Source organism: Vidua chalybeata, chromosome 8 (genome assembly GCF_026979565.1).
Source record: "Vidua chalybeata isolate OUT-0048 chromosome 8, bVidCha1 merged haplotype, whole genome shotgun sequence".
NCBI lineage: Eukaryota > Metazoa > Chordata > Aves > Passeriformes > Viduidae > Vidua > Vidua chalybeata.
The window spans coordinates 12,521,145-12,534,820 of NC_071537.1; the positions used below are offsets into that span (position 1 = coordinate 12,521,145).

At 43.1% G+C, this 13,676-nt stretch overlaps 2 protein-coding genes across 3 annotated transcripts; one reads left to right on the plus strand and one right to left on the minus strand.

Moving 5' to 3' along the window:
• The first annotated feature begins 12 nt into the window (after positions 1-12).
• ATP5MK (ATP synthase membrane subunit k) lies at positions 13-2,306 on the plus strand. Of its 2 annotated transcripts, none has more exons than XM_053949000.1 (4): positions 13-107; positions 1,029-1,126; positions 1,217-1,312; positions 2,184-2,306. In XM_053949000.1, the coding sequence occupies exons 2-3, from the start codon at positions 1,040-1,042 to the stop codon at positions 1,307-1,309; spliced, it is 180 nt and encodes a 59-aa protein (XP_053804975.1). In that variant the 5' UTR covers positions 13-107; positions 1,029-1,039; the 3' UTR covers positions 1,310-1,312; positions 2,184-2,306. The 2 variants fall into 2 exon arrangements, with proteins under 2 accessions (XP_053804975.1, XP_053804974.1); XM_053948999.1 differs by lacking the exon at positions 13-107 and adding an exon at positions 358-447.
• Positions 2,307-3,308: 1,002 nt separating this feature from the next.
• TAF5 (TATA-box binding protein associated factor 5) lies at positions 3,309-13,562 on the minus strand. Its single transcript, XM_053948998.1, has 11 exons — positions 13,058-13,562; positions 11,835-12,075; positions 10,845-11,160; positions 10,018-10,181; positions 9,428-9,563; positions 8,803-8,923; positions 8,074-8,203; positions 6,922-7,086; positions 5,826-6,003; positions 5,505-5,682; positions 3,309-5,223 (listed from the first exon to the last, which is right to left on the minus strand). The coding sequence occupies exons 1-11, from the start codon at positions 13,560-13,562 to the stop codon at positions 5,006-5,008; spliced, it is 2,352 nt and encodes a 783-aa protein (XP_053804973.1). The 3' UTR covers positions 3,309-5,005.
• Positions 13,563-13,676: the final 114 nt, after the last annotated feature.

A 13,676-nucleotide genomic window follows, 5' to 3' on the forward strand; every position in this document is an offset into this window, starting at 1 on the left:
CCGCAGCCAATCGGCGCGCTCGGGGGCTGCGCGCGGCGCCCGCGGCCGCCATCTTGTGGGAGGGCAGAGGCGAAGGGCAGAGCGCGGCGGGGACGGCGGTGGCTCAGGTACGGCGGCCCGGCCCGGGCGAGGTGGGGTGGGGTCGGGTCGGGTCGGGTCGGGTCGGGGGGGAGGTTGGCTCTCCGCAGCGCCGGGGTACCCGCGACCTTCAGCCGCGACGTGGCTCTCTCGGAGTCCCGGGTGCTGCCGCGTCCCTTCCCCGGCCCGACGCGAGCGCGGGGTCGCGGGTATAGCCGGGCAAGGGCACCGCGCTCCTCCGGAAAACAGGACTCGTGTTGTCACGGGGTGCCTTCCCGTCCTCGGAAGGGCGCCTCGGCTCTTGCCCAGGCTTTTGCATTGGTCAGGCACGAGAAAAGATGACCTTGGCTTCTCAAGTCTTTGCCAATAGTATGTGGCGCGTTTAGAGGGGCTGTTTCATTAAGCTTTTTAACTATGGCTCAGTCAGCTAACGCTTACCTGGTTATACGCCAGAGATAACGCTGCTGGATTGGCTTGGATAGGAGATAGATGACACATAGGAGCTGTGTTAGTGACCGCAGAGCCTGCAGGGCCGTTTCGTGTGTCTGCTGCAGGAGCACCGGGGGCTGCAGCATCTGCCGGGTTGGGGATCTGTGTCGGGTGCGGGGTGCCTTTGGGGGGAGGCAGAAGACAAGCAACAAATATTTGTCCTAAACATAACATCCTCTTCAGAAAAATGTATCTCTAAACACTAAAAAAACACTCTGCTTTGATTCTGCAGTGAACCCTTTATTTGCGTATCTGCTCCCATCACCTGTTTTGTACCTTAAGAAAGAATGCTCTGGATGTGCCGACTCCTTATGTGTATCCACTACTTGTCAAACATCCTGAGAGTAGGTTTGGGAGCAGACAATGGAATTATGAAGCTCAGTGTAGAGATTAGTTTGATTTTCCTATTGATCCTGTCCAAGTGACTTTAAATCAATTTACTGTCCTGTACTGTTTGTTAGGACAAGCAGCCATGGCTGGCCATGACTCGGGATCTCAACACCAGTTCACTGGATTTCAGAAGTACTTCAATTCCTATACCATCATAGGCAGGAGGAATGTATGTATTAAGTACATTGTTTTGTAGTCTTGTATAATGGCATTTTCTGGGGCTTAGACTGAAACTAAATTCAGCTTTTCTGTTTTCCAGTATGTAATAGCAACGTACACAGGTGTTGCACTCCTTGTCTTGTATTTCAAGTTTAGGCCTAAGAAGCAAGCTCCTGCTGTGACAGATAAGTAAAAGGTGAGTGGCTGATGTTCCTCCAGGACCAAAATGCTTCAGTGCCAGGTCAGGAAGCAGTGACAAAGGACTAGTTTCCAATAATACAGTGTAATGAGAAACAGAAACACAGGCACATGGACTTCCTGTTTATCATTTTAAACCTCAAATAATCTATAGCATCAGCATATTTAGGGGCATTCTGAATGAAGTGGGTTATTAAAGGGAGTGCAGAAAGTATGGGATACAGTATTCTTGTTCTTCTGATATGGTAAATGGGACTGGGGATGGGATGCAGGGAAGGAGAAACAGAAGGATGTTGCAGCAAGACACACTGAGCTTTGCCTACAAATATTAGTTGCCTCTGGTCTGCCCTTTTGCTGTAAAATAGGGATAACTTGCTTTGTAGGTTATTGAAATAATGAAGCAGTACTTAAGGACTTATTTCTTGACTGCATTGGGATTCCAAGTAGAGATTAATGCAGTCTGTTAAGACCTTCACTTGAATAGAGTACAGGAGCACCATATGATGGAACTGTGTATGCTGCACACCTGATTATTCAAGGCCCATACAGAAGTAACTGGACTTTTATAGCAACAACCAAGTGTTACAAAATTTTGGAGTCATTTTCAAATAACGAATTTTCACTAAAATGGCATTTTGGCAAAACCTATGGGCTGTCTTCATAGCCTGGAGAAAGAGGTATAAAACAATAAGTTTTTTTATTAAGACAATAATAAAACGTTGTTGTGTGTTAAGGGGACATCAGCCACTTCTTCCTGTGTGTGCTGAAATATGGCTGCTTGTAGCTAAAATAGTTTGGGCTTGGGGCAGGGGGATGCTCAGTTAACACTGTGCAAGAATTGCTATGTTTGACCTTTCTTCTCTTGGCAGGGTCCTGGCATGTCTGAACCTCCAATCTGTGTCAGTGTAATGCAGGCTGATGACCTGTTGTGGCTAATAAAATATAAATAATTACTTGTTTTATTGGAAATATGAAACGGGCAAAAAAAGCTAGAGTGTGGTACTTCTCATTTTTCCTGCTTTGTCAAAAATAGTTGCTTGTAGCAGAGATGGAGCATCTGATCATGTCATTACTGTCTTAACTCTGCTGCTGCTGTAACACATCCTAAGGTGTTCCGAGCACCAGGCAGTAACCTAGGAAGGACCTCAGGGCCATAACACTGCACAGGGCCTGGAGCTGATCCAAGCATCTCCACATGTCCGTGTCACAGCTTGCATGGTTTGCAGCCATCTGGTTGCTCTTACTTTTTGCTTTACAAGGTAGTAGCTTACATGGAAACCATGACATCTTCTGCCTCAGTTGTCTGAGTTTTGCACAGAACCTCATTGGTTTTGATGGAAAACCTCTGAAAATACGCTGAGCCAGTTATGGTATTTGAGCTTTTTCTGTTACTGGTCTCTCTTGCAGAGGGAAGAAGGAAAATGGCTTAGCCTAGTGATGTTAAGCTCCTGTAACTCTCCACATTCATAAACGGTGACCCAAATAGTCCACTGATTACTTTTCCTGTCTCTTGTGAAAGGAGGCGCTCTACCACAGTTAGGTGTGTGCCACCTCCTCCCTGCCCAACACTCAAATCTGTCTATCACATTCTCCACAGTGTCTTTGTGTTGCTCAATTAACACTTGGTACCTTCCTTAGATTTGACAGTAGTGCTGATGTGGGAATGTGATGATACCACACTTCTGCCAGCAGCAGGGGTTGAACCATGCTAAAGCTTGCAAATAGTTTACTTCCCAAACTGAGGGCAGCAGGAGGTAGAAATGATTGTTGGGAAAATGGAAAAATTAATTACGGGGTCTTTATGCTCTATTTAATTTTTTCTTAAAGCCATTTTTGTACATGCTGTGCCTGCTGAACAAATCTGGTCATCTTTCCCTTCTAAGTGTTTGCATAGGTGGCTTCAGCTGTAAAGGCAGGAGCTAGAACCTGTAGTCTGCCTTTAGAACAAGATTTATGTGAAATGGCTACTCATCAACTTAAACATTTCTGATTACTTTGTTCCCCTTAGCAGAGTTGTCACAGTTACAAACTGCTCTTGCTTCCATTCCAGCCATTACGGGAAGTAAATATCTTGTAACATAGACACAAAGTGGTTTTAGTATTTATTATAATATCAAAAGTATAAAACTGTACAAAATACAAAGGCAGAATGTGGCAGTGTTTTCTTTAAGCTGTCAAAAATTGTACTTAAATCTAAAAGTATATGGTCATATTGAGAGCTAGGAAATTTTGTTGAGGTATCATCACACAAAAAGAAAATCAAAGTAATTAAGTTTTACCCTTTTTTCTTTGAAGAAAATGTCTAGGTGAGCTTCCTAGTGAGTTTTCCACTTTATTTTGATGTATAATGCCTGTAGTATAGCTTTACTCTGTTAGAGCAAACGAGATGAAAGAGGAGGTAGTTCTCCATTTATTTTACCTTAGAAATGACAAGTCTTGTTTTTATTTTCACTAGAGAGCCAGGAGATTGTTCAAGTGTCCATGTCCTTACTGTGAAGTAATGAGGAACACAAAACAGATTTCGCTGCACAAATCTTGTAAGAGATAAACAACAAAAACCAACCCAAACCTAAGCCACACTGGACCTGGCCTTTGGTGGTGGTGGTTTTGGTTCAAAGACACAGATGTTCTTCCCAGTGTTCTGCATATTTTAGTCTTCTTTAAAAATAAAACACAGCTTTATTGGTAATCCAGGAGGACTCACTGGGTACAATCTTTTTGTGGATAGGAATTGTAACTCAGCAGACAAGCTGGCCTTGCAAAAACAAACTGGCCATACACTTATCCTTTCCTGCTGCTATAATGTTTCAATTTCTTGGCTAGTTTTACCGGTTTTTTTTATGATAAACCTTATGCAGAAAGGATACAGGTTATTAATGTTCTTTTACAGCTAATACAAAGTAAAGGGTTTAAGTCCACTTTTTTAATAGTGACTATTTCAGCTGTGCCTCAGTTCCCCTTTATTTTCTCACACAATAAAGTATGAAAGTAAATAAAGTTCACATTGCGCTTCTGGTTGCTTATCACACTCACAGCACTGGCTACCTTTGAAAACAGTAACAAGATTGTGTTTCTGACACCTCAAAAGAGCACACCAGTTTGAAATCTTTTCAGGACTTAGTACTTGGCTGCATAAAAACCGTGCACGGAGCTTCGCGGCAGTTCCCCACAAGCATCGGGCTGTCAGGCCCACTCCGTCAATGCCCTGGTTGTTGCTGTGATCTCACCACGCCTGCTGCCCAGCCCAGGCCATAGTGAATCAAACTACATTCTTCTTTCCTGAAAATGGACAGTGTTGCTTGTGTTTGAGACTGATGAAACGTTTGCTATACATAAATTAAGTGCTTTAAAAAAATCTGAGAACACATGTAAGGGCTGTTAACTTTTCACAAGTTTCAGCAGAGCTCAGTACCACCTCTGGGAAGAGATGGCTCATTTCATATGTACATATCTGTGTTACCAAAAGCACCACGAACAGTTCCTTCTTTTACAACCACAATGTCTTGTCAATCTCCAGCATTTTCAAACTGCAGATAAATATGAAACAGCAGATTTGAGAAACGCTGCTTGCATAAATTACAGTTTCATACACCTTGCAATGGACTCGTGGGGTCCTGTTCAAGACATTCCCTTTCGTCTCACATCCTGAGGTCACTACTGCAATGACTTGGCACAGTCTCAGCTTCCTCATCTACTGTGAGCTGTAGGCTCCTGCAGCCAGCAGCAGGTTCCTGCGTGTGAAATGGAGGTGGACAACCGGAGTTGATTTAGTCATGTATGTGCCCAGTAGCAAGTCCTGTGAGTTTTCAGGCAAGTTTATGTGTCCAGTGGCTGTAGTAAAATCATCGGTTTCTAAATCTTCAAATGCCTTTACAGCATCCCACAAACGAACTGTGTTATCCATTGAACCTAAAAAGAAAAAAAACCCAGTTTAAAGTATTTTGTTATAAAATAGAATATAAAAAATGGTTCTGGGGAGCAAGTTAACAGAAATTAAAGCTCAGAAAGCAAAATACTATAGCAAGTCTCATATAGCATATTGAATGCACATATAAAAGTTACCAGTCCTTGCTGTTTTTGCTAAGCAAGTGATACTACTTTGTCTTTCTCAATTTAAGGAATTATATCATTCCTCTTCAGAATTATGGAATACAATGGACAGACACTTCACTGTTCCTGGTGAATTTTACCTGATGCTAAAATCTCCCCATCCCTACTGAATCTGAGCGCATAGATAGTGTCTGTGTGCCCTTTCAATTCGCCAACCATCAAGCCATGTCCAATATCCCACAGCAGAACTCTTCCATCTGTTGCTCCAGTGGCCAGGAATCGTCCATTAGGAGAAAATGCCAGTGAATGAATTGGTCCCTAAAACAGACATGGGGAGGCAGCAAAATAAGTTAATTAAGTCTACTCACATTCAGTCAGTCAAGCTGTGTTCAGAACAGAACTGTTTAGAATCTCAGCATAGAAATAAAATCACTTTCACACTGTCAGTGATCTGCCTTTACCTTATGTCCAGTGAATATTCTTACACAATTCCCATTCAAAACATCCCAGAGCCTTATAGTCCTGTCTGCTGAGCCTGTAGCAATATAGTTGGAGTTTGGATGAAATCGGGTACACGTCACATCTGCAAGATGGCCAGCAAAGATCCGTAATGGCTGGTAGTGATCTGTAGCCCACAGACTGAAAAGAAAAGCTGTATTAATAAAAGAACCCTAAAGAAGTTCAGTCTCTTTATCTCTTGGAGCAACCCTAGAGGAAGCCACAAAAATGCTCAGAGGGCTCAAGTACCTCTGCAATGAGGAAAGGATAACAGTTTAGCCTGGAGAAGAGTTGACTCTGGGGAGACCTTGTTGTGGCCTTTCAGTACTTAAAGGGGGATTAGAAGAAGGGTGGAGACAGACTTTTTATCAGGGCCCATTGCAACAAGACAAGGGATAATGATTTTAAACTAAAGGAAGGTAGATTTAGTCTAGATATAAGGAAGACATTTTTTACAATGAGGGTAGTGAAACACCCAGGTTGCCCAGAGAGGTGGGAGATGCCCCGTCCCCGAATACATTCAAGGTCAGGTTGATGGGGCTCTAAGCAGCCTGATCTAGTTTAAGATGTCCCTGCTCATTGCAGGGCTGTTGGATTAGATGGCCTTTAAAGGTCCCTTCCAACCCAAACTGTTCCATGATTCAATGATTCACACAGTGAGGAAAAAAAAGTAATTGTGGAGTGATTTCTTGGGGTCAGTTTATTGAATTAGCAGGATGTTTTTTGGAAAAACATACTTTTTAGAATGGAGAAACAAAGAATATTCTGTCAAGCTGTTCAACAATTAGAGGAGAATACTTCTAATCAGAGGGTCACTTAGGAGGACATCATCTCTTTAGTCATCAGATATTACTAATGTGTGTTGAAAAAATAGAAAAACCATGAGATAATATAATGTGTGTTGAAAAAAGTAGTAAAACCATATTAACATTTGTTCAGTATTTTAACTGACATAAAATTTGAGTAATAGAGTAGTCAAGAGCATATCAGCTAATGAACTTCAGGGTTGATCCACCACAAACTGACCCAGACAAGTGAAAAACACATGCAGTTTCTTACCGAGCCACTCTGTCGTGTCCCCCAGACACAAAGTAATAACCATAAGGTGAGAACTGTGTATCCCAGACTGGATAATTGTGTCCTTTATATCCCACCAAACACGTGAATGTTTGGAGACTCCATAATCTCACTGTGCCATCCTCAGAACAGGATAACAGATAGTTCCTGTCACAGGAGAAAGTATAGCTTATAAGAGCTTATATCAAACTCACACGAGGGCTGTATAAATATTGCATAAACACTGTGAAATATCCATGACAGAAGCTTCCCCTCATCAGCACCAGTTTGACACATCAGCCATAAATCAGCATTTTAGTGCAGTAAGCAACAATAACCAATTCAAGCAGAACCCAGTCCTAGGCCCTTATGCAAAAATGAGATGATTTGACATTGATGATTAATTCTGATGGCGCTTAATACTGAAGGGAAAAAAACCAAAAAACACACCAGAGAGGAGGTCCAGTTACAGGAAAAAATGTCTAGTAAATTGCTACACTGTATTATTTTTTAAAAGATCTTCTATTACAACTCTGAACAAAATTTCATGATTCCCTGAAAGAGAATTCATATCATGCTCCCATTCTCAATTATAATTATAGACTATATTTGTTTCACACAAAGTTTACTTATCAGCTGTATTTCTGTGGTGGCTGTTTCCTGACTAAACACAAGCAAAAGCAAAACCTGAGACATTTAAACCTCTTTTCCACTGTTCAGACTCCTATCGTTACGCAAAGTTTTAAAATTTCTTATTTTAAAGATACTGTTCCATACATTCTGAAAATAAAGTCTCAATTGAATATGAGAAACTTGAAGTACAGTGATGTGCTACTGACACTTAAAGTTTTGCAACACTCTAAGTTATATCACTGCTGCAGTACTTTTCCTCTCTATGTATCATTTAGTTAAAACCTAAGTCATCTAAGTCCTAAATCTCCAAAACGGTGCTGGTATTCTCAGCTATAGTAGATTTCAGCAATAGCTGACAGAGCTCAACACCCTGAACTTTATGAGCATTTACACAGTTTCTTACAAGCTACATGAGCAAGAATTGCTTTAACCTGGAAAAAGCTGCATTAAGAATATGGTCTCATTCAGTAGCATGCAATTAAAACTGAAGACAAGCAAACTAGTTAGCTTGTAAACTTTTACCTATCAGGACTGAAGCTGGTGCCATAGACAGGTCCACTGTGACCATATAAAATCTTCAACTCACTTGCTGTTTTCTCATCCATGATCCTCTCCAAGACATCATCCGATTCTTTGTCAATGAGACTGAGGTCTGCAATATTTCAAAGTTCATGTATCAGAATAACTGTCAGAAGTCCAAAGATAAATGTCATCATGACATCATCTCAGTTAAATATCAAGATTTATAAATATTTGTACAGTATTCAGCTTCAACCACAACACGTTGTTACACAAGCAGCAGAATTAAAACAGTCTGGTTTCCATGAATTTGTGTAGGTGTTTAGCTAAGAACATTCTTTTCCAACTTTCTCAGAGTTCCCTCCTGTCCTTTCCCCCATGGTACCTCTAGTCTCTCTCCTAGATCACCTAACCCCAACTGACTATTACACCTTGTAGTTACCATCCAGTTAAGAAGCAAGAGGGCTAGTTCCACACTAGTTATGACTAGTTCCAAACTCTGTGCACTGACCAACTCATAGCAGGTGTACGTGACCAGATTTTTCATTGCTTTAAAACTATTTCTAGCATGTAGGTAGCATGTAGGATGTAATCATATTGTATATATTGTTTCTTCAAAGTGAAGCATCCAACCACTGCAGCCAACTCTCCTGCCACAGATATCTTCCCTGTTCAGGCAGAACATAAATGTCACAAGTTATGTATGCTCCTATTAAGTGTTGTCTTAATTACCTGCAGCTGTTTTCACACTACGTAGCTTTTTTGGAGTCACTGACCACACTCTGACAGTAGAGTCAGCAAAGCCTCCTACAATCATGCTGGAGTCATCTGTAATATCCACTGCAGTCAGACCCTACACACAAAATATCCAGTTATACTGTTTGAATCTCTCATTATATGTTGCAAATATTACAAAATCCTAAGAACTATTAAAAAGGTAATTTGACTCATTTACAAAAATAGAGAGAATTACTGTAGGATAAACATAAACACACACAAATTCTTGCCCCATTAAAAATAAAGGTTTATGTATGAAGTACAGTCAGAACTGACAAAGACTATTGCTTTCCAGTACTCCAGTGCAAAACATCTACTGTGCTCTGTAGGAAACACTTAGGACAGGAAAAGCAAAAGAAAGAATTATAGTAAAATCCAAGCAAAACCCAGGAATGTGGAAATTTTATAGTTTAAGGAGTCTTTGAAGAGAATATTGAACGTTTTGGAACACAAACGTGGCAATATTTAATCCAAATACTCCAATTACCCTTGCCAACACTGTTATGTCTTTTTTCTTTAGCAAGTGTGATGCTCATAATTTTGATTCCCTTTCCCCTATTACTCAAACTCTTTTACCAACCTGGTAAGCATTAAGGAATGTGTAGAAACAGATGGAGGGCAGGCACTCTGGTCCAAGACGCACTCGCCTCGCAGCTTCCTTCATATTCATTACTTTATCCAGCTTGTCAGAGTCTTTCAGTTCTGGCAGAGGAATTCTACACAAGAAGCACATATTTTTACAAAGTAAAAGCACCTTCTTTACTGTTAATCCAAACAAAGTGAAACCTTTGCATGCAACCTCATATCTCAGTATTCAAATAAGAAATAAGAATTAGAAAATATGAAAGACTACGTAGGAGACTAACTGATGAGAAAGAGAGCCAGTAGCTTTCAGAATTTCAGACAGCTACTAGAACAAGATAAACAATTGAGTATGGCCTGAAAAGATTAGAGGGTAACCAAGTAAAATTTCATCAAGAGAAATCTAGTTTGACTTGATGGACAATGACAGAGGGTCATATGCCAAGCATTCCATGACCTCCCTTAGAAGTCTTACAGCTAAAGCTTTGTACAGCCAAAATAGCCAAAATGATAAAAATGCCATGTGAACAGAGATGCAGATTTGACTTGACAAGACTGGATTTTAAAAACTTTTCATTTCCTTGGTACCTGTTTTGGGGAGGAGCATTAGGGTCCTGTTTTTTACTTTTTGACCCTACATTATCTTTTTTAGGTTTCTTCTTCTTTGGCTTTCCTTCCTCATTTTCTCCTTCTTCATCTTCATCATCCAAAGGCACATCAAACTCTGGTTCTTTCAATAAGCCGAAGAAAACCTACAAGCCAATAAAAAAACACACAAGACGAAAAAGTAATTGCTGTTCTTACTGAAAACCAGATTTTTTAATGGTAACTTTTCAATGTAGTAGTCCAAGCAATAGAGTCCCTTTAAAGCTGCTCTGTTTAATATTACAGCATATATTACTGCTTAGCCCATAAGGAATGTAGTACATGTTCTCCTGGTTTACCCAGCCAACTGATCTGCACAACTGTAAGTTCTCCCACCATCTCTTAGTCCTTCCTTAAAGTGTAATCTCCACCCTACCTCATTTATTTGTATAGTATTGTGGTACTACACACACAGCTCTTCTAGTAACAACTGGTAGCAAGTCAAAATTACTATCTGTTGTACAAAAGAGGAAGCCAAATAGTCAGGTGTCCATTTTAAAATCCAAAGTAATTAATGAGTTAGTTTAAGTTTAGTTCAGCGGGCTGAACACAAGGTTGTATGTCAAAAGGTTTCAGCAGTTTCCTTCACCTGACAGCAATACATCTTGATCTCTCTCTACTCCTGTAAACACCTGTTTGTACAGTTCTCTTCCTTTGTTCTGTTGATGCTGTCTTTTAAGATCTCAAGTTATGACTGTCAATCTATACTAAGGTATCTCCCTGAAAAAACAGGGAGATTTGTAACAAGCGCAACAATCTTTGTCTCCTACCTTTGCTTTATTAGCCTCTCGTTTTGCCTCCCCAGCCAAGCTTCCAACCATAGCATCTATCTGTTGTTTACTGCGAGGCATTCCATCAAAGATATCAATGTAAAGATGCTCCTGAACAATGTTCCAGATCTGATTGTTCTGCTTTTCCTGAAGATGCCTCTTCAGGAGCTGGTAAGAGTCACGGGAAATGCGCAGCACAAACTTGCTTGTTCGGAAATCCAGCATGGTCTCGTTACCTTTCATATGTTCCTTTTTGGTTAAGCTCGACAATACACGCAGGTCATCCTGGTAATAGCACTCCTGATCCCCATGAAATCTATTGAAACAATTTAAGATATGGTAAAACGCTTAGTCACTCAACTTGTTATAAAATAGTTGTGGCAAGGGACATTTTAACTATTTACAAAACTATTTGAAGGGAAACAAAGTTATCCTTTCAGATTGAAGTATTTCACAATTGGTCTGAATCCACAAAACAAATTAAATTCTATTTTCTTCTCAAGTGATAAACAAGTGAAACATAGTAAGAATACAGAAAGTTATAGATTAGTCAGAAATTGATTTCTTTAAGCTCATTTGAAGAATTTCAATGTACATCCTACGATATCAGCAAATACTTATAGCATTCATTATTTTGGCATCTCAGTGCAATCTTCCAGTGATAAAAACTGACCCCACAATCTTTCCCTAAAGATGCAGAATCTCTTCATCGATACTTGTGCAGCAAGGAGCCCATTAGCACACCATTAACATGGTTCAGACTCTGCCAATGCACAGTTCACTAGTTTGCACATCTTTCTAACAGGAGATTGGAAAAGAATTTAAGAACAGTTACTACAACCCATGGCACTGTTACTTGAGATTTCAAATCTCTTCAGCTTTAGAGAAGAAGAATAATACATGCGCATGTATATGTATACAAATAGCTCACAGATTTAGCCAAAGTAGCAAACACAAAGTAACACAAATGTACAAATGAAAATGAATTACCTTTCAAAGAAAGACTTTGCCTCACTCTCATGTTGATTGTAGACCAACTCCAAGTACATGTGCACAAAGAGAGGATAAAAGAGCTGAGACAATTCTGCCCGATGACAGTCCAGGGAGCACTCGATGAAGTGTTTCAATCCGCTGTAGTACTCCTCGTACAGCGTCGGGTCCCCTTGCTGGTTGTAGGCCGACAGCACCGCGCTCACGTCCGGCTGATCCTCCACAACCACCGCGCCTCCGACTGCAAAAGCACCAGCCAACAACAACAGCGGCTCAGACAGTCTGGAAGAGCCAGCAAACAAACAGTGGCCACAACCCCCTGGTCAGGTGAGCAAAACATGTCCTGTGCCCATTCAGCACCAAGTCTAACCAACACGGGTGAGAGCACACTGGTCCGGCAGCCAGTTCTCTCCAGCAGTTTTTTGGACTTTCCCTGCCAACTGTTGCCCACTTAGTGCCTAATTCAGCCAGGATTTTAAGTGTAAAGGGAGAAGCCACTAACATCACCAGAATGAGTCATTGTACTGCTAGGGCTAGAAACTCTTAAACAAGGAGCAGAATGCCACACTTCCATTGTTTTGTCTTTCATATAAAAACGATAATATCTGGTGATGTCACGAACAGGCTGACTTTATGCTGTACACTCACTGGAACTCAGACTAGCAGTTCCTGAAATTCCATTATTCAGTAAAGCTGCCTCACAGAACACCTTGATTAACAACACTTAGAATTGAATTATCCAAAGGACATCTCAAGTACTCAGAAACTCGATAAAGAAATGCAGAAAGCCTCGCCTACAAATATCCCATGGCTCCTTCACCAAAACGCATCATCAGACCTCTGTTCTCAACCCTGCGGCCAGACCTGGGACAATCCCCACTAACTTCAATGGAAATCTCCTGTTCCGGATACGCTATCAGCTGTGATGGGACACAAACACAGGCGGGAGCACTTCTCGCTTCACAGTGCTCCCTGCAAATGCGAGAGACACCCTGTCCTTGGTCCCTTGCTCCAGGAGATACGGATTTCTCCACGGATTATATGGAGAAATGAGACATCCAGAGACCTCCCGGATCGCCGGGGTAGACTCTCGGTGGCACCGAGAACCTGACGCCGACCCTTGTGTCCCAGCATAACGGAGAGCCCCCGAGGCTGCGAGCAGCACACGGGCTCCCCACTTCCCGGGGTTCCCGCCGAGGTGGGACCGACCCCGCAGACCTCACCTTTCCCCGGCGGCACGGCGGCAACTGCAGCCACCCCGGGGCTGGAAGTCGCGACAGTGGCGACGTTGCCTCCTATGGCGACGGCGGCAGCGCTGGTGCCCCGGCCGAGCAGCGCCTCGCCGGAGTCCGCGTCGCTGCCGGAGCCCCCCAGGAGCCCGGCGCTGGCGGGACTGAGGGCGGCGGCACCCAGGTCGTCGCCGAGCAGGCGAGCTTCGCGACGTAGGATCTCCTCGGACTCGCGGAGGTTGCTGCGCCGCAGGAACTGCAGTACGGCCACAAGCGTCTGCCGGTCCAACGCCGCCGGGGAGGCGGCCGGGCCCGGCGCCGCGGGCTTCGGGGGTGCCGCATCCCCACCGCCTCCCGCCGCCTCTCCCTCCGCCGCGGTGGCCGGGGCGGCGGCGGGAGCGGCGGCGGGAGGCACCGCGGGCGGCGGCGGCGGCGTCCCCGCCTCGGGGTCCGGCTGCACCGCCGCCACCTCTGCCGGCTCCTCATGCAGCGCCGCCATCTTGCGCCGCCTTCCATTCGCCGGCGGCGCACGGCCGCCGCCAGGCGCGGCCGCCCTTGCGACAGTGAGGGCAAAGGAAGGGCACCGCTGCCGCTGCCTCCGCGGGCACGCGCG